The sequence below is a fragment of the Vicia villosa genome, unplaced genomic scaffold (genome assembly GCF_029867415.1).
Source record: "Vicia villosa cultivar HV-30 ecotype Madison, WI unplaced genomic scaffold, Vvil1.0 ctg.000022F_1_1_2_unsc, whole genome shotgun sequence".
Lineage (NCBI taxonomy): Eukaryota > Viridiplantae > Streptophyta > Magnoliopsida > Fabales > Fabaceae > Vicia > Vicia villosa.
Window position 1 is genome coordinate 133,272 of NW_026704955.1, and position 24,620 is coordinate 157,891.

The 24,620-nt window shown below is 29.4% G+C and overlaps 2 protein-coding genes across 2 annotated transcripts; one reads left to right on the forward strand and one right to left on the reverse strand.

Annotated features, from left to right (window-relative positions):
• The first annotated feature begins 3,188 nt into the window (after positions 1-3,188).
• Positions 3,189-5,741, forward strand: LOC131622017 (glycerol-3-phosphate acyltransferase 1). The gene is made up of 2 exons (XM_058893068.1): positions 3,189-4,110; positions 4,757-5,741. Exons 1-2 carry the CDS (start codon positions 3,388-3,390, stop codon positions 5,651-5,653), a joined length of 1,620 nt encoding a protein of 539 aa, XP_058749051.1. The 5' UTR covers positions 3,189-3,387; the 3' UTR covers positions 5,654-5,741.
• An 11,544-nt stretch (positions 5,742-17,285) lies between these two features.
• LOC131622020 (PLASMODESMATA CALLOSE-BINDING PROTEIN 5-like) lies at positions 17,286-22,935 on the reverse strand. Its single transcript, XM_058893070.1, has 4 exons — positions 22,590-22,935; positions 21,097-21,564; positions 17,741-17,771; positions 17,286-17,652 (listed from the first exon to the last, which is right to left on the reverse strand). Exons 1-4 carry the CDS (start codon positions 22,648-22,650, stop codon positions 17,433-17,435), a joined length of 780 nt encoding a protein of 259 aa, XP_058749053.1. The 5' UTR covers positions 22,651-22,935; the 3' UTR covers positions 17,286-17,432.
• Positions 22,936-24,620: the final 1,685 nt, after the last annotated feature.

The window sequence follows — 24,620 nt, forward strand, 5'->3', positions numbered from 1 at the left end:
TTAATAATTTAAATTTTTAGAAACTATTTTTTGTTGGCTAGAATATAAAACCCGACTAATTAAGTAATGAAATATCCTAGTCTAAAAATTTATAAATTTGATTTTATCTTCCGATAATTTTATTTAAATGTGGGACATATTTCTATACATATTTAATTATGATATACATATATAATTTCTTTCTTAATTATATCTAGTCACGTTGATGTCAATAGAAATCTCACATTCAAACTCATGAATCTTAGAATGTAAGAATTATAAAAGTCAAGTTTGCGATAATATTTTTAGGATGAATCTTTAAATGGTTATAATCATTGAGATAATAAATAATAGTTTGTCCTAATTTAGAATGTGGAATCTATTTTGAGTTGGTCAGAGGCCTTACAACGAAATACACTTTCAGAGTCGTGCTCGACGTATACTTTAGAGGATTATTCATTGTTGACTTCGGTTAAGCTGAGGTTAGCGAAGAATAACACCTAAAAACTTCCCCTGTTTCATTCTGGCAAAAAACACGAGGATCTCTAACAATGTGTGTTAGATCTAAATAAACTAGATTTAAAAAAGTTGAATTATTGTGAGTAATTCGCATAATAGTTTTATATTCAGTATTTAATATTTTAAATTTTAAGAAACTATTTTTTGGTGGCTAGAATATTAAAGCCAACTAATTAAGTAATGAAATATTTTAGTCTAAAAATTTATAAATTTGATTTTATCTTCCGATAATTCGTTTTAAATGACGGACATATTTCTATAAATATTTAATTATGATATACATAAAATTTCTTTCTTAATTATATCTAGTCACCTTGATGTCAGTAGAAATTTCACATTCAAACTCATGAATCTTAGAATGTAAGAATTATAAAAGTCAAGTTTGTGATAATATTTTTAGGATGAATCTTTAAATGGTTTTAATCATTGAGATAATAAATAATAAAATATTCTATCATAAAGATTATGATCATACTATTTTATTTCTCAAATAAGTTGGTAATATTTGATTTAGCATAACCAAATTTATTATTATTTAATTATTAGCATCAAATATTTATTAAGGTGATTAAAATTTTAACTAGTTTTATTTGATAATCGAGGAAATCATGATTATTGGCTACCTTATGTGTATTACCTTTAAAAATAATAATAATTAAAATTATTTTTAATGGGAAAACTCTCTTTTATTGTTTGATGTGTTATAGTTGATTATACATTTTTTTTAGAAGTTTGAAAATGACAAAAAAAATTATAATGTTAGAATTATAAAAAATAATTCTATTTAAAGATATCGAAACAATTTTCATGAGCTTAACTCTTTGAAAAAAATTATTAAATGTTATCAAAAAAAATTATTAAAGGTTGTGTAATTTGATTTTATTTAAAGCGACGAGTGAGTCAAATATATATGATGTTGTTTAAATATTTAAAATATATATATATATATATATATATATATATATATATATATATATATATATATATATATATATATATATATATATATATATATATATATATATATATATATATATATATATATATATTTATAGAGTAAACATTTTAGAAAATTATTTTATACTGTTTGCGAATAATTTTAAATTTTAATTGATGCCCAGCAATTAAAACTTAAGGAAAAATGTAGTAGTATTTTTGTTTACTCATGCAAGACAGACCTAAGAAAAAGAATAACACAAATATAGATTAGAGAATCTTCAACAGTTCCATGCAAACGCTGTGCAGTTGAACAGCAATATCCAATGATTAAATGTTTACCAAACCAGTAAATGAAAATTTCATGAATTTTTCTACTCAACATCACACAAACAAACCTATTCATAAAAACAAAACAAAAAAAATCAGCTTCTAATTAAGCTTATTGAAATGGGACTAATTACCTTCTGACACATTTAATTAAGCAATTAAAATCACAACTATTAACCGATTCACTTTAAGTATGATTAATAATATCTTGGGAATATGTCAAAGTACTTTACCAAATAAAAAGTCAAACTATGACAGTCTATAAATCAAAAGTACTCCTAGCTATGAGTCAAGGACAAGAGGTGGGTTAATAGAAGGAGCATTTTGACCAAATATGATTATAAAAATGACTTCTTTAAAAGTCAATTGATTCTTTAGTGTTGGTAATCTAACTTTTTATTGGTTCATATGTGACACAAAATACCAAGAGAAATTGGATTAAGAGAATATATGTTTGATAAAATTAGGTCATCAAAGAAATATATTTACACATACCTATATATCATCTCACTAAATTTCTTGGATTCCTTGTCTTGTTTGAAGTTAAATCAATTGTTGAAATTAGTTCAAAATAATTTATTGACGGTAAGTTTGGAAAATCAGCAATTGAGATCAATTACGACATTTAATTGTGTCAACATGATATCATAGAGACCTAAGTACTTGTTTAATATATTATTACCATAAATTTGTAAATTTTACATTTCATCAATTGATTTTGTAAAAACTACTAGTTATCTTAATTTTAAAATTGGTCGATTTAACAAAAATGACCATTCATCTTAATTTCGAAAAACTCTCTAATATCAAACGACTGATTTTAAAAGAATTATTGTTCATCTTAATTTTGAAAAACTCACTCTACTATCAAACATATACTTATGTCACATTAAAAATTTGATCAATTTTATAAAAACTAAAGCTCATCTTAATTTCGAAAAACTCAACCTAATACCAAACAAATATTTATGTCACATTTAAATTTGACTGATTTTACAAAAACTACTATTCATTTTAATTTCGAAAAACTCGACCTAATACCAAACAAATATTTATGTCACATATAGATTTGACTGATTTTACAAAAAAAATACTATTCATCTTAATTTCGAAAAACTTGACCTAATTCCAAACAAATATTTATGTCACATTCAAATTTGACTGATTTAACAAAAACTACTATTCATCTTAATTTCAAAAAAGTCCCTTTAATACCAAACATAAACTATATGTGACATTTAAAATCAATGTATAGTGTGTGCCCCCTTGGTCCAACATTTAGAAAGAATATTACAGACTCTTAGAGGCGGTCACCAACATCTTAACCTACCTACTCAACAAAACATTATTACTTGTACTATCTGGCAACATGTTAGAAGCACTATAGCATGTAAATAGAATTTCAATTTCAAAAAATGTGTAAGGTGAGTTAATGCCAACTGTGTGGTTAACCAAATGCTTCAATCACTCCTTTAATGACTCTATAAATATTACTATCTGTACACTTTGTTCTTCACCTCACACAATCTCACACATTTCAGATTCTCTCCTTAATCTTCTCCCATTTTTTTACTATTCTCTTTTTTTTTTATCTCTTTTTGTTTTTTTCTTCAAAAATCATCCATGGTGTCTCTTATAAGTGTTGTTGTAGACTTGGTTTTATACCAACTACTTGCAAATTCATTCTATAGAGCTGCAAGAAAAATGAGAACCTTTGGTCTAAGTCTTTCATCAAAACCATCTCATCATCAAACATGTTCTTTTCCTAATATAGCAAAATGTGATGTACAAGGTAGGAATAGGATGTCACAAACAGTTGTTTGTGACATTCTTGGAGTCATCTTGAAAACTGAATCCTTTTTTCCTTTTTTCATGCTTGTTGCTTTTGAAGGTGGCAGCATTTTGAGAGCTTTTCTCTTGCTCATGTCTTGTCCTTTTCTCATGGTTTGTGATCATGAGATGAAGATAAAGGTTATGACTTTTATAACCTTTTGTGGTTTGAGAATCAAGGACATGGAGAATGTTTCTAGGGCTGTTTTGCCTAAGTTTTATTTAGAGAATCTTAATGTTCATGTTTGTGAGATTCTTGCTTCAACTGGTTCCAAAGTTGTTATCACAAATGTTCCTAGAGTTATGGTTGAGGGTTTCTTGAAGGAATATTTGAGTGTCGGTGATGTTATAGGGACTGAGTTGCATGTTGTTGGTGGCTACTTCACTGGTTGTCTTACTTCTTCTGGCTTGGTTGTGAAGAATAAGGCTCTTAAAGATTATTTTGGTGATCGAAAACCCGATATTGGAATCGGAACTTCGAGTTCAAATGATCATCTTTTCATTTCATCTTGCAAGGTATGTTTGAATTTAGCTTCAAATGTTGTTTGAATCACATGCATGTTTGAAATTAAGGTTAGTTTTAACTTTGCTCCAAATGTTGTTTGAATCACATGCATGTTTGGAATTACAATATCTAACATGAAATTTTGACTTTTTCTATGTGTCTTAAAACCACATACATGCAAGTCGAATTTTGGACTAGTGTTTGATTTTTATGTGTCTATATAACAAAGTTGTTATTAAAATTATAACGGTTTACGCTGTGATTCTGTCAAATTCATCGTCAATCCAAAATATTGTGTATCAATGGTTTTATCAATCATTTCAACAATAAATATTGTCAAAGTTAAGTGACACTCTGTGATTCTGTCAAACTCGTAATAAATCCAAACATTGCATGTGTTATTTAATAAAAAAAAATAAAAAAACCATTTCGACAACAATAAGTAAAGTGTTGGTAAAGCAAATTCTAAACATGTTTGTGTATTTTAAGATCAACATTGTTATTTCCTCATTTGGTATGTTAATGTTGTTTAGCACAAAAAAAAAACCAAAACATAGTACAAATCTATTGCATTTTAGAACATAATTAATTTAGTACATATGTATCATTAATCATGTTGATGTGCTATGTCTGATTCAAGCTGCATGAATATGACAGGAAGCATATGTGATGAATAATGAAGAAAACAACAAGAATAGTCCAAACTCGGTGACGATGACACGCGACAAATATCCAAAACCATTAATATTTCATGATGGAAGATTAGCATTCCTGCCAACACCATCAGCATCATTCTGCATGTTCATGTGGCTACCAATTGGAATTTTCTTAGCAATTTACAGAATCCTTCTTGGCATTTTCCTTCCTTACAAACTAGCACTCGAACTCGGTGTTTACAGTGGCATAGATCTGAAAATCAAAGGAACTATCCCTAAAAAAACACAACCAAACAAAGGTGTTTTGTTTGTATGCACTCATAGGACACTGTTGGATCCGGTTTTCCTAAGCACATCATTAGCAAAGCCGTTAACCGCGGTAACTTATAGTTTAAGCAAAGTTTCCGAGTTCATAGCGCCGATTAAGACAGTGAGGTTAACAAGAAACAGAAAACAAGACGGCGAAACCATGCAAAAGTTGCTAAGTGAAGGCGATTTAGTTGTTTGTCCTGAAGGAACGACTTGTAGAGAACCGTACTTGTTACGATTTAGCTCGCTGTTCGCTGAGTTGGCTGATGAGATTGTGCCTGTGGCAATGGATACTAATGTTAGCATGTTTTATGGTACAACAGCAAGTGGATTGAAGTGTTTGGATCCAATCTTTTTCTTGATGAACCCGAAGCCGAGTTATCATATTCAAATTCTCGAGAAGGTGCCTAAAGAACTTACATGCGCGGGTGGAAAGTCGAGTTTTGAAGTGGCGAATCATATACAGAAAAAGTTGGGCGAAGCTTTGGGATTCGAGTGCACGAATTTAACTCGGAGGGATAAGTATTTGATGCTTGCTGGGAATGAAGGGATTGTTCAACAAGATGAAGCAAAAAAATGTTGTTATTAAGTTTAAGTTTTCATCTAGTTTTTTAAGTTAATTAGTGCATCTTTTGTATAATGTTTGTTTTTAAATAAATTTGTAGTCTTGTTTGAAATTGTTGGATATGTTCTTTATGTGCATGATGATTATGTATTGAGTTCTCACATAAATGCTTTCTGTATTTAGCCTATTGAAATCTGTTGAAATGTTAATTGACATTGTCTATCATGTGGTTGTTGATGAGTTCAAGTATGATTTGTCTTAGTTGAAAGGGTTTGAATAATTTGAATTATGAGTCAAAGTCTTTGTCATTTCAATGTTTTTTTTTTTTTTGTTTTTCTAAAGATTTTAAATAAGGAAACGTACTATTTTTACATTATTTGACAAAAAAATAATTAAAGTTGGCCATAATTCCTAAACCTAAAAAGGTATGAAGGTTAATATACATTTAAAAGTGTATACTTTTTAGGAAAATTTTATTTTCTGTGTGCTCACATTTTTAGGTAAGTTTTATTTATATACTTTTAAAAGTATATATGTTTTTTTAGGAAAGTTTTATTTTCTATGTGTAGACATTTTAAAAATGTACTTTTTGTGTGCATTTATTTTTAAAAGATATAGTAGTTGTACAGCCAATCATACATTTTGTCAAGCTTTAGGAGTCATAGAATTTTATAAAAACAAGACTTTGAATATATGAAAACATACCATCTACTCCATAAATTGTTACATTTTGTATGATGTTGATAGGTAGATATAGACACACATTAATTTCATTGACTCAATGAAATAATGAGATATTGGCTTTTTTGTTGATGTATTAACTACTTCAATATGAGATAGTAGTATATCTATATTCAAAACATAAAACTAAAAAGATACTAAAATAATTATCATAACCTTTTTCAAAATTTAACACCTCCTTAAATTAGGGGTATTTTTGTCTTTCTAATCAACTCTTTCTTTTTTATTTTATCTAGGTCATTCTAACTCTTCTGGTACGTACATCAGTTTTTTTTTTATTCTGACACTGAGTTGACTACACTATTATGTTGGTTCTCATTAAAAGATTTCCTTCTCATTCTGACTACATTGAGTCAAACTTCTGTTTTTCTGACTATTTCATTATTCTTTCGCATCCAATCAATTCTTTTTCTGACTTTTTGACTTTTTATGAGTCATTCTTTTTATTCTGACATTGAGTCTCACTAAACTATTATGTTGGTTCTCATTCCCAAAACTATTTCCTTCTCATTCAGACTACATTGAGTCAGACTTATGATGGTTCTCATTCCCAAAAAGATTTCCTTCTCATTCAGAGTACATTGAGTCAGACTTTTTTTCAGACTATTTCATTATTCTTTCATATCCAATCAATTTCTTTTGACTTTTTGATTTTTTGTGAGTCAGACTTTTGTCTTATATTCTATTAGTTAGTTTTGTTTTATATCGTATCATCCAATCCATTCCTTCTTATACTACTCTGAATCTGACTACACTATTATGTTGGTTTTCATTTTCAAAGTTTTATATCCTATCAATTCAATCAGTTTCTTCTTATACTACTCTGAGTCTGACTATACTATTATGTTGGTTCTCATTTTCAAAAAAATTTCCTTTTCATTCTGATTATAGTGAATTAATTTTTTTTTGTCTTTATTGTCTTACTTCTCATTCCAATTATTTTTCTTCACTCAGTCTAACTATAGTACTATACTATTATTTTGTTACTTCTTATTCCAAAACAAAAATCTTTTTCACTGAGTCTGACTATACTATTCCCCAGTCAGTCTGACTATACTATTCTGTTTAACTATTCTTATTTTGTTTAACTATTCTTTTTCTTTTTCAATCTATTATATTTTTTCATTAAAATCAATTAGTTATTATTTATTCTTTTTAAAATTAATAAATAAAAACATTAATAAATAAAAACATGAATTAGACCATATACAATTTCTATTTTATCATACAAATTTTAAAATAGTGTTATTTTAAATCAATATTTCATTATCTTAATATTAATTAAAAATTCAACCATAACTAATGTTATGAATAGTTAAGAAATAGAAGAGACAAATATCTAATATCAACAAATATAAAAAAAAAAAACAAATATATTTTATCAAAAATATTAAAAGAAATTTGAGATATATATTTATCATTAATAAAAGAAATTAGATAGAAATATTATGTATTTGCATTCCGCGGTATTAAATTATAAATTGTTTAATTTTTTACTATTGAATATTTATTTAATGAGATTTTGGATTTTTATCTTTTATTTTTATTTCTAGGTAAAATAAAAATAATGAACTATAGAATTTGATTAGATAGATAAATAGAATTTGATTTTGATATTTGATTAATTAAGAGGTATGATTTTTTTTTATTTCAACTTATTTTTAACACTGAACCATCAAAAATCAAATTTCGTTTATCTTTTTTTATTAAAGTCTATTCATTGCAATTTATTTTTCATTAACTCAATAAAAAATGAATTAGTATAAAAACATTTATTTTTAATAATATTTTATTCTCTCAATATTAATGAAAATTCAACTTTAATTATGATGTTCAAAATAATTATAAATATCTTTGAGAGATAACCTTTTTCAATATATTTTGAACATTTCATTGGATAATTTTTTAAGTGTAAACGTCTGTAATTCATTGTGTATATCAGCTTTTTAGAAACATTTTCAAACTCGGTTTTTGCAGATTGGTGTTGTCGGATTGCGCGCAGTTGGTGCAGTTATTGAGTTGACCATATTTTTAGTGCCAATAATATTTTTTGGTATTTTGAAAACAGTTTTAATATATTTATAGATTTAATATCATGTTAACATTCAAAATGGGTTTAAATTACAAAATAATAGTAATATGTAGTGATTATTTTTATCAACATTTATATACTAGTACTCCATAAACTGCAGTGCAGTCAAATAAATGTCAATGTGTAGTCAGTAGTACAGTAATGGAGACAGAATAAATATGTTGTTTACTAAAAGTGCATTGCATGATGAAACGGTAAAAGCGTACACGTGACATGTTATAATGAATGAAGTTGCCATTTGTTGTTGTTAGCAAGCATGGCCTCATTGAATCACCAAGAATAAGGTGTAATATATGACCGACTAATGGAACCAATGCCATGGCACGCAGGTTATTGAAAGATTTATATATGACTTCTATTGAAATTAATGTAAAGTATAATATGACCTTCTTTCATGGTTAAACAGTCCATTATTTAAGATCTTATAAAGCTCTGTCACTCTTAAAATATTGTTAAATATTCGTAATAGTTGAACTATTATTAGATATATAATTTTTTTTAAAGTTTGAGACAAACTTATAATATTTAAGATTAAATGTATTTAAAATTTTTTAAAATTAAACATTTTTAATTTTCGTTCCTATAAAAAATTTTGTTAAAAAACTATCTTTCAAAAGTTAAAAATTTTATTTTTTATCCTCCTGTAACTTAACTTAACGATGATTTTTACAATATAGTAACAATTAACGACGGTTTATAACTTAGAGACTAAATTAATGACGATTTACTATTTAGCGACTAAATTAATGACAGTTATTAGCGACGGTTTTAGGAAGAGGAATCAAAAGTTAAAATTCATAAATTTAGAGAGATAATTATTTAACGTAATTTTTAGAGGGACAAAAAATAAAAATACCTAATTTTATAGAGACTTTAAACATATTTAACGCTAATATTTAATTGAGTTTATTGGAAATAATAAACATTTTTTTTTATTTCGTACAAAAGAGGTCAACCAACACCCAAGAAAAAGTAAACAAATTATCATAGAGAATCTTTGGGAGATCTCCTCATGTAAGGCATCACAAACTCCAATTTTCTTAAAGTAGTCTTTAATCCATCTACTATCTGAATCGTGAAAAAGACTGCCACACCCAACAATATCAGAGATATCCTTAGAAGCCCCATTGCTATTGAGATTAATCCAACCTTCATGTGGTTGCTTCCATCCAAGATAGTGTCATTGAAGTGAGGACTATTGAGTAGAGGCTCCCGCCACTTCCAAATGGTCTTCCAATCATCCTTAATTGTCACATTCTTTTGATGCAACAAAGAATAAGCACTTTGAACTGTGAATTGACAGATGTTGAATTATGTTCACCAAATAGTGTCAAGACCACAAGCATCTTTTGTATAATGTTTTTTTTTTTTAAAATAAATTTGTAGTCTTGTTTGAAATTGTTGGATATGTTCTTTATGTGCATGATTATGTATTAAGTTCTCACATAAATGCTTTCTGTATTTAGCCTGTTGAAATCTGTTGAAATGTGAATTGACACCGAGTTCAAGTATGATTTGTCTTAGTTGAAAGGGTTTGAATAATTTGAATTATGAGTCAAAGTCTTTGTCATTTCAATGTTTTTTTTTGTTTTTTCTAAAGATTTTAAATAAGGAAGCGTACTATTTTTACATTATTCGACAAAATAAAATTAAAGTTGGCCATCATTCCTAAACCTAAAAAGGTATGAAGGTTTATATACATTACATTATCAATATATATATATATATATATATATATATATATATATATATATATATATATATATATATATATATATATATATATATATATATATATATATATATATATACATTTTTAGGAAAATTTTATTTTCTGTGTGTTCACATTTTTAGGTAAGTTTTATCTATATACTTTTAAAAGTATATTTGTTTTTTTTTAGGAAAGTTTTATTTTTTATGTGTACACATTTTAAAAATGTACTTTTTGAGTGCATTTATTTTTAAAAGATATAGTAGTTGTATACCCAATCATACATTTTGTCAAGCTTTAGGAGTCATAGAATTTTATAAAAATGAGAATTTGAATATATGAAAATATACCACGTACTCCACAAATTGTTACATTTTGTATGATGTTGATAGGTAGATAGACACACATTAATAATGAGTTATTGGCTTTTTTGTTTATGTATGTATTAACTACTTCAAAATGAGAGAGTAGTATTTTTTTAATGAATTTTAATGGTATGTATATCTATATTCAAACCATAAAACTAAAAAGATACTAAAGTAATTATCATAATCCTTTTTCAAAATTTAACACCTCCTTAAATTAGGGGTATTTTTGTCTTTCTAATCCATTCCTTTTTTTTATTTTAATTCTAACTCTTCTTGGACATCATTTCTTTTTATTCTGACACTGCGTCTGACTACACTATTATGTTGGTTCTCATTCTCAAAAAGATTTCCTTCTCATTCTGACTATATTGAGTCAAATTTTTGTTTTTCTGACTATTTCATTATTCTTTTGCATCCAATCAATTTCTTTCGACTTTTTATGAGTCATTCTTTTTATTCTGACATTGAGTGTCACCACACTATTACGTTGGTTCTCATTTCCAAAAAGTTTTCCTTCTCATTCAGACTACATTGAGTCAAACTTTTTTTCTGACTATTTCATTATTCTTTCATATCCAATCAATTTCTTTTGACTTTTTTGTGAATCAGACTTTTGTAATCCAATTCGTTCCTTCTTATACTACTCTGAATCTGACTACACTATTATACTGTTATGTTGGTTCTCATTTTCAAAAAAGATTTTCTTCTCATTCTGATTCACTATCTTTTTCTTTTTTTAATGTATTATATTTATTCATTAAAATCAATTATTTATTACTTTTTAAAATTAATAAATAAAAACATGAATTAGACCATCATACAATTTCTATTTTATCATACAAATTTTAAAATAGTGTTATTTCAAATCAATATTTTATTATCATAATATTAATGAAAAATTCAACCATAACTAATGTTATGAATAGTTAAGAAATAGATGAGACAAATATCTAATATCAACAAATATAAAAAAACAACAAATATATTTTATCAAAAATATTAAAAGAAATTTGAGATATATATTTATCATTAATAAAAAGAAATTAGATAGAAAAATTATGTATTTGCATTCGGCGGTATTAAATTATTATTTTTTTTAATTTTTTACTATTGAATATTTATTTAATGAGATTTTGGATTTTTTTTTTATTTCTAGGTAAAATAAAAATAATGAACTATAGGATTTGATTAGATAGATAAATAGAATTTGATTTTGATATTTGATTAATTAAGAGGTATGATCTTTTTTTTTTATTTCAACTTATTTTTAACACTAAACCATCACAAAAATAAAATTTAGTTTATCTTTTCTTATTAAAGTCTATTTATTGCAATTTATTTTTCATTAACTCAATAAAAAACATGAATTAGTATAAAAAAACATTTATTTTTAATAATATTTTATTCTCTCAATATTAATGAAAATTCAACTTTAATTATGATGTTCAAAATAATTATAAAATAAATGACATTATATATATATATATATATATATATATATATATATATATATATATATATATATATATATATATATATATAGTTTTGGTCTCCTATTTTGTCTAATTTAAAAAATTGATCTCTCTATTTTAAATTTAAATAGTTTTTTTCTATCTCATACTTTTGCACTTCAAATAACAAACTAGTGGTAACACATGACAAATTATCGTATATAAATTTGTAGATAAAAATATAAGTTAAAAAAACAAAAATCTCATACATTTTTTATGTAGAAAATATAAGTTAAAAAACAAAAATCTCATCAATTTTTTATGAAAAAAAATGTGAGAAAGAACTAAAATTGTTTGAATTTAATATCAAATATCAAATTTTATAAAAAGAATAAAATAGGAAGGTCAAAATTATAATTTAACCTTATTAAAGAGATTAAAAAGAATAAGAAATAAATATTTAACATTGACAAAAAAAACATATGGCCTCTCACCGCTAATATAAAAATTAACCGAAAATTAAATTAATTCACATGAAACATCAGTGAATCACATGACATTGTCAATTCATCAATCCACATAAAAAATCAGTAATTCGTATGAATCCCACACCATTTAATATATTAGAACGTAAATACCAAGATTATAAAAATTGAACTTGACTGAGCTTTTCAACTAGGAATTGGACACAAGTCCAATCTATTTTATCTTAAAAACAACCTACACTAATAATTGGATTTTAATTCAAAATCAAAGTAAAATCGGATAAGCCAGCAAAAACTGATAGCCAAACCTTAGCTTGAACTTAGTTTAAAATATGATTTTAAAGATTTAAACAAAAATTTATTACAATTTTATCTTAACGGGCTTTATAAACTATATAAGCCCAAAGAAAACTCAAGTAAAACAAAAATTCTAAAAATTAACATGATTAGCACATACATTTATTTATATTCTTTATATTCTGATATCCATGCTCTCCATTCTTTAATTATTATCGCTATCTTTGCACGGAATAACTTATTATTTATTTCTTTGTTTATTATTATTTAATTCAATTGATTTTCTCTTGAATAAAAAAATTAAAAACAAAATGTGACAACCATGTAAAGAAAGAGTATTGGCAAACATGATTTAATTAATTCTAAAGCATAGCTAAATTGATTCTCACTCCAATTACTCCACTCACGCTTTTTTTCATTTAGAACTTTTGTGTGATTCTGAATAGAGTATTAAGAAGTGAGTGGAATACCATCTTTTTCAACTACATCTTATGTCTATCTTTCTTTCCCTTTTAACCTAATGTGAATAACAAAATGAAATAATGTCAACATATAGTTAATACTCAACACTCAAACAACATGAAACTACAATAGTGAACAATTCATGGGATTTCAGGAGAGATATAATATTATGAACACAAATTCACCATCAATGGGTTTTGGGCAACAATAATTTAGAGTTAAATCAATCAATAGTTGCACTTATTTATAGTTAGAGACCCAAAATAATTAGTGACCTCAGATATTTCTTGTTGATTACTTATTTGTTGATTTATATATGATGATTTAAAAAATAGAACTATATATTTTTGTTATTATTGGTGCGACCACAGTTTGACTCCAATCAAACTTTTAACCTTAAATCCCTATATATATTCCAGTATGGTTTTAATTACCTTGGTAAATATCACATCTTCATCTTGAAAGTAAGGTGCACATGAAAGTACAGTGATAATAAAACATTGCATGAGATAGAAGACATTTCCTATGATGTATTGCAGAACATAGAAATGCCGGGTTGATTCCTTAATGTATCTTTTCTTGTAATTTTTTAAATTATTTTTTTAATGGATACTTGTTAAAATTATTTGATGCTATAGTTAGGAAATCATGGATGAAATCATGGATGTAACTTAACCATGTTTATTGTTGCGTTGGTGTTGTTATAATATTAAAACTCAACAACAACAATCCATGCGTTCCTAACAACGTTAAATTTTTTAGAAGAATATATTGAAGAAAATAATTTAAAAATTAATAATACAATAGAAGAGGAACCAACCTTGATCAACATGTTTCTCTATTCTTGTGATCCATCTTGAAGAATGGTTTTTTTACTGTTGATCTCACCTAGATAGAAAACCAACAGAGGGAAAAAGATTTATTTCACCTCGGTGGAAAAATGAATCGGGGATAAAGTGAAAACTTTCAATTACACCTTTTGTTACCTCGTCCACATCAATCGAGAGGAAAAGTGAATATTTTTTTTTGCTTTCGCACCGGTTCCGACCTACTTAGTAGATCGACTAATCCGGCTCGTGCTACGGAGACACGTGCACTGGCCAAATGTTGTTTCTGCCAGGAATCAAACTCGGTATTCCCCGAATATCGTCCTTCGCAGAGACTCGTTTGCCACTCGAGCCCAAGCGCTTGGTTGAAAAGTGAAAACTTTCCCTCACACCTTTTGCTACCTCGTACACACCAAACGAAAATTTTGGGATTTACACATTAATTTCGGTAATAATGTCACAATGAATATCAGAAATTTAATTTAAGGGTGGCAGGTTGAATTCTTCTTATAAAGAATCTAATAAATTGATTTCTTAATCATCTAATAGGCCCTATAGAAGGTTCAAAAAGATCTTCGCCTTAGGATGGCTTTAGAGATTTCGTCGTTGTTTGGGAGTTAATTTTTGGAGAGTTTTGGAGAGGAAAACTTTGGAGGGTTGCATCTATATTTTAAAATGTGTTTTATTTATCATCTTTCGTTTTACCGTCATCTGCAAAACTGAGTCTCTTCCACTGATTAGAGAGACACAAGCACAAGCACAAGAGAGACCATATATTTTCACAATTGTACATCCACACTTTGAGTTGTCAGAATCGACATTAAAAGCTCGTTTGGCTTCGTGAAAAATATAATTCAGGGTTTCCCGAGACATATTACCGACCAACGGAGAATATAAGGTGGTGTCTTTGAACCTATGTTCCAACACCGTGATACTACGACCAACTGTTGTTTGTATCTCGTGATGCTGGATTAGTATCATCTAGTTCACAGAATCTCAACCCGCAATCAAATCACCCTTTATATTTCCCAACCAATTCTTCAGACAAGCATGAGCAGACTCTACTCGGTTTGTTGTTGTATTTCTGAGATGCATTACCTCATCGGTCCAGGCACAAACAATCTTCTCCTTTACCTGATCAAGTATTGTTCTTTCAACATATTTCAATAGATCGGGATATTTCATGCAAACATTCTTGAATTGTAAAATAACATCAGCGTATATATCTTTTTGTAGATGCATTTACTATAAAATTCCATGCATCCATAATTTTCTCCACAATGATGTCCGCCTTGACCACTTTTCCATCTTCACCTGCAATCTGTTTTGTCCCCACCGCGGGTTTAATTCGACTTCTCACATTTTTAGTAATATGGTACCTACAAAGTAAGGCGTAAGAAGTAGGAAATACAGTTGCAACTGAATTCATTAATGTTGTATCTCGGTCGATAACAATGACTTTAGGCATATCTTTTTTATCCTTTAACATTGACCTACAAACCTCTAAAGCCCATGCAAATTTGTCCTCCTTTTCTCACTCTAGAAATGCAAAACCAATAAAATACGTCTTCTTAGTCGACGTAACACCAACAACTTCCAACAATGAAAGTCTGTACTTATTGGTCTTAAACATTAAATCAATTATGAGCACGGTGGGAAACATATTGAACAATTTAATGGAGTCAGGATGAGTCCAATAAATATCTCTAAGTTTGCATGGGCTTTAGAGGTGTTGCATCTTGGTTCAATCCCCCCTAATCGCTAATTTGGATTGATAGTGCCAATTGCAAACTTGCTTGATATTTGATGTATTCCCGGGTCTTTTTCGCTTCAAGGTTGCAAGTATGTTTTTTGGCGGTACTAAGCTCAAAGTCATGTCAGAAACACATGTCTTCTCATCCGGAAGAAGCCGACATGCAATTGGATGACCAGCTAACTTTTGACTTAAATCATAGTTGTGTAAACCACATATCACATTAAATCTTCATTTGTTATTTGCCAAAAGATAACCATGCAACCTAAATGGGCATTCACATTTTATTGAACTGGTGTCATCGTCTTTCAATTTTGGGATACGACAGATATATTTCTCACTTCTTTCGCATTTCAAAGTCACAAATGCATTTCTTCTTGTCGTACCATTATCGGATCTTCCAATCACAACACCAAATCCTAGTTTCGTAGCCTCTATATGAATCCACTGCAACATGTCTTCACGTAATTCAAATTCTTTTCAATTTTCAAAATGCTCACGAATATCTACCACCTTAGTTACGATAGGAGATACGAGTGGTGAAACAACTTGAGATATATTAGGTTTGGGAATGTTATCGGGATGCACCATACCTAATGTTATAGAAAACATAAAATTTATTAACAGTTCTGCTGTCAAATAAACACAGATAAAAATCGGAAATGTAACTTCGATTTTGTTCAACTACAAACCGGGAGTATATTTCCGGTTCTCGCTTAACCTGTTTCCAAATTCAAAAACAAATTAGTGTAAGGAATGGGGATTGAAATGAATAAACTTTTCTTTAAAATCCACTTTCTTGAGTTCTTTTTTATATGATGAATCACAAAAAATGAAGATTTTAGAGTGGAAAAATGGATTGAGAATGGAAGATTTTTTAGAGGTTTTATGGAAAGAAGAAGAAATTGTATGATCAAAAGTTGATCATGCTGGTTACTGTTTTAAACATTATGAATTTGTCGAAAGTATATTTTCGGTTATATATAAAATAACAAGGTGGCAAAAAAATCAATCTTCCTACTCTACTAATCGGAAATATATTACTGGTACTGAACCAGAGATATATCTCCGGTATATTTTTTTACACTTTGAATGCTAAAATCACATTTGACATGTTTTGGGAAATATGTGGTGCAAACCGAAAATGCATTTATAATTTTAGAGTAGCAAATTCAGAATTGCAAAGGGTTCATTCAGGTTTAAATGAAACAATGAGACCCATTTGTGTCTCAGCGGAGGCCCATTCAGGTTTGAAAAGACCACCAAACGAAAGAGTAAACGGGCCATTGGTTTTCTTTAACATTATTAATAAACATTTTTATTTATAAATGTATTTTCTAGTTTACCTAAATAAATTTTTAAATATAACTGATTATTATTTATTTTTAATTGTGTTAATTTATTTAGTTAATTATAAATAACAACACCAATTTTAAAAAAAAATGTAACAACTAAAAGAAAAAAAAATGTACTTACATTAGTGGTGTTAAATAAGATTATCTGATTTGGAAGAAATCTATAAAAACCAAAATATTATTCTGGTTAAAGTTTTTATATATAGACCAAATAAATCGGTTATTAAATGAATAAAAAAATCAAATTTATTTTTATATTTTTCAAGATGAAGCTCTAGTATCATCCATGTACTTTTCAAAATTGATTATTTTGGAAAATATGTTTTCCAGAAATGATATTATCCATAGCATGGTACAAAAATCTGCAAAGCTATTAAATGTGTGAGGGGCTGCAGAGGGAGAGGGGTTGGTGGGCACTGGGACAGAACCAAAGACATTGGCACCACTTGAGTTTGTCGTGTTCAAGATTGATGAACTTGTACTGCAAATGTAATTTTAATTAAACTTCAAATTAGTTGTTAAGTGAATGAAACTAAGAAGATATCATGTGGATATGGTAGAGGATTCACCTTGTGGATGGATATTGACATGTTCCCGTACCTACAAATTAAAATAAAGACGTAAATACGATCATCAAACATGTCAAGAATCAAAAGTAGAATTGATTTTCCGATAAAATTATGTAATGAATTTAATAAAAAGATATTATTACTGAATTCATGTTTTGTGAAATTAGAGGCTCTAAAACCTTTTTTAAGGACGCATGTTTCACATAACATGAGTATCATGTGAACTCTGTCATATGACGATATGTATGGACGGTTTAGTTCTGATCAAATGTACTATTAAAACATGTTTACCTTCTGATTTAGAAGTCCTAAAACTTCCTCTTAGACAATTATCTAAAAGACAGATGTCGGAAGGTTTTTTAAAATATTGTCATAAGACGTTTATCGGGGTTAATCTTCCTTGATCACTTTTGCCTCTAGGGTTTGTCCACCTCTTCCTCGATTTTGCTTCCTAAGTCTTGGGCATCTTGGCTTCATTTGGATATGACACTGGTCCAATCAGGAACAATTCCCAACAAACCTTAGTTGACTATGTTGATGAGATTGTCATTGGCTTTATGGTCACGAGACATCATGTTGTAGACGTTAATCATGTCGCCTTCGTCCGGGGAACTGGAAGTATTTTGTGGTTACTATTGACTCATTGAGCTGAAGTGTGACTTGGGTAACTAGTTAAGGTTATGTTTTCTCTCAAGAGGTTTTTCGGACGCGTATTAAAACTCGAGTGACATATGTCACACCCTACTTACTCCTTAGGATTTATAGTTGCATATAAGGATGCATTGACTTCTTCCGCCACACTTGTTCTTATTCATTGCTAGAGTATATTTTTCCACTTTGCTTCTAGACCCAGATCTTCTGCAACTTCATCTTGGTCCACCTTGATTATTCAATTCGGCTTCTATGTGCTCCACCTCAATATGAACTTCTTCCTAATCTTGCTCCTCTTCAGAGATCTTTTGACTTGTACCACCATCATCAATTTTCTTAAAAGGCATCTCAGTTTCATTGAAAATTACATCACGACTTATGATGCACTTCTTGTGACATAGTTCTAGGAACAACAACTTATAGGTATTGACTTCTCTCAAGATACCCAAGGAACAAGCATCTCACAACTCTAGGTTCGACTTTGTCTTTTCTAATATGGGCTTAAGCTACACAGCTAAACACTCTAAGTCTGCCGAAATTTGGTGGATTACCTGACCATACTTCTTGAGGTGTTTTCATCCCCAAGGCAGTTGAGGGACACTTGCTTATTAGGTAGGTTGTAGTCACAACAGCCTCAGTCCAAAACACCTTCTTCAATCCAACACTAACCAACATGCATCTCACCATTTCTAGGATTGTACCATTGATCCTCTCACCCAGACCATTTTGTTGGGGAGTACCTACAACAGTCTTGTGTCTTGCAATACCGGACATAACACAATAAATGTTGAATGTATTATTGCAAAAATCAAGACCATTATCTGTCCTTAACCTCTTGACCTTCATGCCCGTCTGATTCTCCACTAGAGTTTTTCAACTTTTGAAGCATACTCATAGCTTTCTAGAGTAACCATCAACTATGGATAGAAAGTATCTTGCACCTGAGTGTACCGGATTTCTTGAAGGTTCCCAAAGATTAGCATAAATGTAATCAAAGAATCCATTTGTTCTTTGTTGGCCTTTGTTGAACTTCACTCTGAGGCTTCACTAAATACACACGGTTCACAAAACTCTAGTTTTTCAACCTTATCACCACCGAGCAGATTTTGTTTGCTTAATCCAATCAGACCTTTTTCACTAACACAACCAAGTCTCATGTGCCATAACTCAATCTTTGCCAAGAGCTTCAATGATGCAATGTGAGTTAAACCATGCATTACCTCAACTTTAAAGGAATAAGAGTTTTGCTTCTTGATGCATCTCAAGACTTCCTTCGATCCCTTTATGATTCTCGGGATACCTTGCTCGCCTTTGAATACATATGCATTCTTGTCGAATTCACCAAGAGAAATTAAATTTCTCTTCAAGTCAAGTACACACAAACACTTGTCAACAGTTTTATGGTTTCATCATGGAGCTTGAACCTCACAAATCTAAATCATGTAATCTTGCGGGCTTTATTGTTTCCCAACAACACTGATCCATCATCTTGATCACATAATTCCTAAAACACATCTTTGTTCGGATTCATGTGCCAAGTGCAACCTGAATCTATCAATTGTTCCTTGTTAGAATTGTTGCTCGAAACCACAAAGAACATTTCCAATACACCCCCTCATGTCTCTTTGGGCAGCCCATGCTCCGATTGATAGTCTTTGATATCATATGCTATTGAAAATATGATGCATCTTGTTAGTATAGATAGTATCAATCAATCCTCATAAATTTTCCTTCAACCATGCAATCTCATACCTGCACAGCCTCACGATCCCTCTTATTCAGATGTGATTCAGATTTTGTATAGAAGCTGCTAGGAGCCGCTCATTGTCACCGGCAACCACTGCCCGCCATCATCAGCATCAAGTGTACACTTTCTATAACTAATGTGAGACTTAAAATCTTTTTAGTCGTTGGATTTCAACCCAATGTAATGATCTCGGTTATCGACTCCTCTCATGACCCAACAACAAACAGAGGATCATAAAAAATAGTCAATTTAATATATCGGTTGAATCTATTAAAAAAATAGATAGAAAAATAGTAAATTCTCTTCTTTTTTTTTTAATGAAATAGAGATTAAATAAATAATTAATCGACATAAATGTCATTTTTATGCTTGATAAAAAAAAAGTGAAGAAAATTAAAAGATTAACACTAGTATAACTAAAAAAATAAAAAGAATGAAACATTTATCTGAAGATAGTGTATTTTCTTCACTTAAAACTTAAAAGAGAGAACTTTGATATGGACATCAATTTTCATTTCCTTCCCGTTTATTTTTTTCTCAATAATAAAACAAGAGAAAAATACCTAATCATAACTTTTTCATTTCCTAGCATTTTCGTGCAACCAACCATAGTGTTGATGTCACACCATTATAATTCAAATGACCATTTAATTGTTATTTCTTCCTTGTCAATCATATGTATTCATAATATAGTTATTTATGCATGATTTATGGAGAAGAAAAATATAATGAACAGAAATCACATGTATTAGTATTGTGTTGGTGTCTAGCACACCGACATCTATACGTGTCGGACACTGGACAGGCTTTTGTTACGAGGTTGTATGTGTTTTAAAGTATTGGTTTTGTCTAAATTATAGCGGCTCATCTTTGATTCATCCAATCTCACCGCGGATCTAAACATGCACTAACATTACTGGAAAAAATGGAAAGAAAATGATTATAGGAAAAGCCTTACTTGGATTAGTGCTAGTAATGACAGCAGTTCCACCAAAATTGCAGCTATTTGGCAAAGGATTCTTATGATAATACTTATTGAACGCATAAGAAGCATGATCATGAATAGAACTCGGATTGTAACAGATTCCACCGGGTTGAATTGCCGAACAATCAGTGCCACCGTATCCACAAGCATAATCCAATGCAACTTGTAAAGCAATCAATGAAGCACTTGGGCTTGCAACACACCAACTTGAACCAGAAAAAATTGGAGAAGAATTCACTGTGTTTGGAGTGGTAAGTGGAAATGTGGAAGTGGGTGAAAATGTATCTGGATTTGAATTAGGATTGAAAAATGGAGGTGTTGAAATTGTTGGTATGGTGGTAATTGGAGTGGTAATATCCTTTTGGATAGTAGATTGTTGTCTTACTTGATGTCTTTGTACATTGACATGTCTTGTTTCTTCATTTTCTGTCCTACTTGATCCTGGATTTGAAATCATAATTGAATTAATTTGTCTGTTCTGTTTCTAAAACATGTGAAGAAAGATAGTACAAGATATTGATTTTAGTCTTTTCTTTCAAGTGGCATAAAAATAGACAGCTAGATTTAAATTTTATCCATAATATCATACACCTGTCCGATCGAGATTGGACAATCTATATTTTAATGTAAATTTTGATAATTAAAATATCAAATTTAAAATATAGACAGTCTAATTCGGATTCTAGGTCATCAATGTGCTGGCTACGTGAATGCATAAATTGCTGACTAACTATCAAAAATTGAGAGACTTTCATTCAAAATTTCAACTATGTGATGGGTTAGCCAAAATGATCTCACATTGCGTAAAATCGAAATTAAGGATAAGTTTATATACAATATTCATAAATCTTAAACCAACCAGACGTCTTTTCTAAACACCTTTAAAGGATAAAGTTGTAGAGATTCTCACACCCAAAATAGACAATATCTCGTAGCGGCTTAGTCACATATTTGAAGACGATCAGAACATTGAAACTCGAGTTAGCAATTTTAACCAAAACAAACTAAATATTGTATTATTAGGCCCTTAGACCTCTTTAATTCTTTTGTTTCATGTGAACAGTTATCTATGGAGCATCTTATAAAAATGAAAAATAGAGACATGTAGGGTACCCTATATCCTATATGAGTCAAAGAAGTTGGTCCCTTTGTATTTTTTCAAGAAAGTGCATGTGAAAGTACTGGAGAAAAGTTGGATATACAACTGCTCTATGAGAAACTCTAGAAACATGATACTGAAAAAGACTTGTTCAAATTTCTATATTCTATGCCTCTATAATTGGTTGAACTTGAAGGAGACATATATAACTATTAGTCCAACATAAAACTATGCTAGTTGAACTTGAAAATGCCAAAACCAAATTTGTGGTATAAGGATTCAAAACATATTCAAAGAGAAATTAAGGAGATAATAGACCAAAAAAGAGAGAAAAAAAATGGAAAATTAAATCATAGAAGAAAATCACCTGAACATAGGATTTGAGTGAGCAAGAGAAATATTTGATAGTAATATAAAATACTTTCCATCTTTAATCTTTGTGTTCAAGTTCTTCTTGTGAGACACTTTCTCCACTTTCTTCTCCTCTCTTACTTTTTTTTGTTGAATGTTCAAGTTTAAGTAAAAGTATATATATTGGTAGTGGTGGAGTGTGTGTGGGCCTAATATTAGAGAAAGTAGAAATGATTTGAGAAAGGGGAAATGAGGTGGAGGTGCAGAAGAAAGTGTTGGAGGGTGAAGGAGCAATAAGGTGGGGAAGAAGGTTGAGAAGAAAGTAAGGGAATGGGTTTGTGGGCTAGTAAGTCATGATTGTAACTTTGTAATCATGATGGTGTATATATTTTTTTTCTTTTTCTTTTTCTATTTCTGTTATCCTCTATTATTTTACTATTTGTAACTCGTTAAAAATTTGTGCATGCGCACATGTATCAAGAATTGTTCACTATGAAATATTGGAATACTGATTCACTGATTTTCAATTTTCTAATTTTGCCTTACTTTTAGGATTTTTTTTTTTGAGAGAGAGTGAAAAATAGAGGGAATGTTGAAGTGAGAGAGTGAAATATTAGAGATATAGAGAGTATGTAAGAGTATAGTTTTCTCCGCAAAGTCAATGGATCCTCCTCTAAAATATTCGCGTAGATACAAATATGACATTAATACATAAGCACAAATAATATTTTAAAATATACATATTGAACGTAATCGTGCAATCTTAGTCACAATGTAAGTATATGAGTTAATTGGGCTCAACGGGCTGAAGCGAGTTGGGTTGGTCTGGTCTCTTGGGCCGCAACAGACTTAATTGGGTCGGTTTAATCCAACGGGTCGCATAATCTATTATAAATCAGGTCGCATAATCTATTATAAATTAGGTCAGACTCATTTTTGGTGGTCTAAATGTAATCCAGTCCATTTATACGTATTAACCCATAGGTTAGATTGGGTCGACTTGGCTAATTAGAAATTGGACGATTAATTTTGTATACTTTTGAAATAACTGAGCCGATTCCCTCCCATTCATATATATGTATTAACTCATCAGATCAAAATGGGATGAGTTGAATTGAACCAACCTATTTGAAAGCTCTCTTGTTAGTGTACCTGATTTTGATGTGTGACATCAAATACATTTTCTATCAAAATTGTTAAATATTTTTCAACTTCATAAAATTTCTTTTGAATTTTCCTAAAATCAAAAAATAAGTTAATTGTGCTGTTACTTGACTGTGACTTCTGTGCACGCAGAAGCAAAAGTGCCATTCTTAATTACTGCAATTTGATTGTACTATTTTTTTTTTTTACTTCTGAAAAAAAATTCACTTTAACTGATTTCAATGTCTGTTGTAAAGAACGGTACAGATGATGTTGCATCCCAGCTCATGTCTTATGTCACTGTTTGTTCATTCATGGTTAGATAATAAGTCAAAGTTTCTTTAACTAGTTGTAACAAAGTCGTTGAATTCCCACCATAACTTACTTGATCATGTGATTGATAACTAGATTATGCCAACATTATTTTCACAATGAGACATTTTATCTTGTTTTGTTGTACACAGTGAGACAAATTAAACAAGAGAGTCAATAGAGTCCAAATTTATGACAACTAAAAGTTAACATATAAGACATAACTTAAAAACAACGGAAATCCTTGACAAAATGAAAACAATAGAAATCAAATTGATTTGACTCTGTGTTCCTCTTTATGTATAGATGCTAATTATGTGAGTTATTAATGAAAAGTGAAATCACTAAAACTGGTTTATTTGAGTGATTGAACTAAAATTGATGAATTATATTATGTTAAATTCAAGGTAAGAAATAAATTAACATGAAAAATAGTGATCATATTAATTGACATATAGAAATGGGAATTGACTTGCCACTTTGTAAAATTTAAGCATGAGTGTCGGGGAATAGAACTTAGGAATTAAGCTAAAATAATAATTCTGTCAAAATAGGTAAGAACACGATGGACAATGTTTTGTTGGTAATTATC

Coding starts and splice junctions, on each gene's coding strand:
- LOC131622017 (XM_058893068.1), top strand. CDS start 3,388: ATGGTGTCTCTTATAAGTGTTGTTGTAGACTTGGTTTTATACCAACTA. Junction 4,111..4,756: donor TTTTCATTTCATCTTGCAAG/GTATGTTTGAAT, acceptor TGAATATGACAG/GAAGCATATGTGATGAATAA.
- LOC131622020 (XM_058893070.1), bottom strand. CDS start 22,650: ATGGAAAGTATTTTATATTACTATCAAATATTTCTCTTGCTCACTCAA. Junction 21,565..22,589: donor CACTCAAATCCTATGTTCAG/GTGATTTTCTTC, acceptor TTTCAAATCCAG/GATCAAGTAGGACAGAAAAT. Junction 17,772..21,096: donor CATTACTAGCACTAATCCAA/GTAAGGCTTTTC, acceptor TTTAATTTGTAG/GTACGGGAACATGTCAATAT.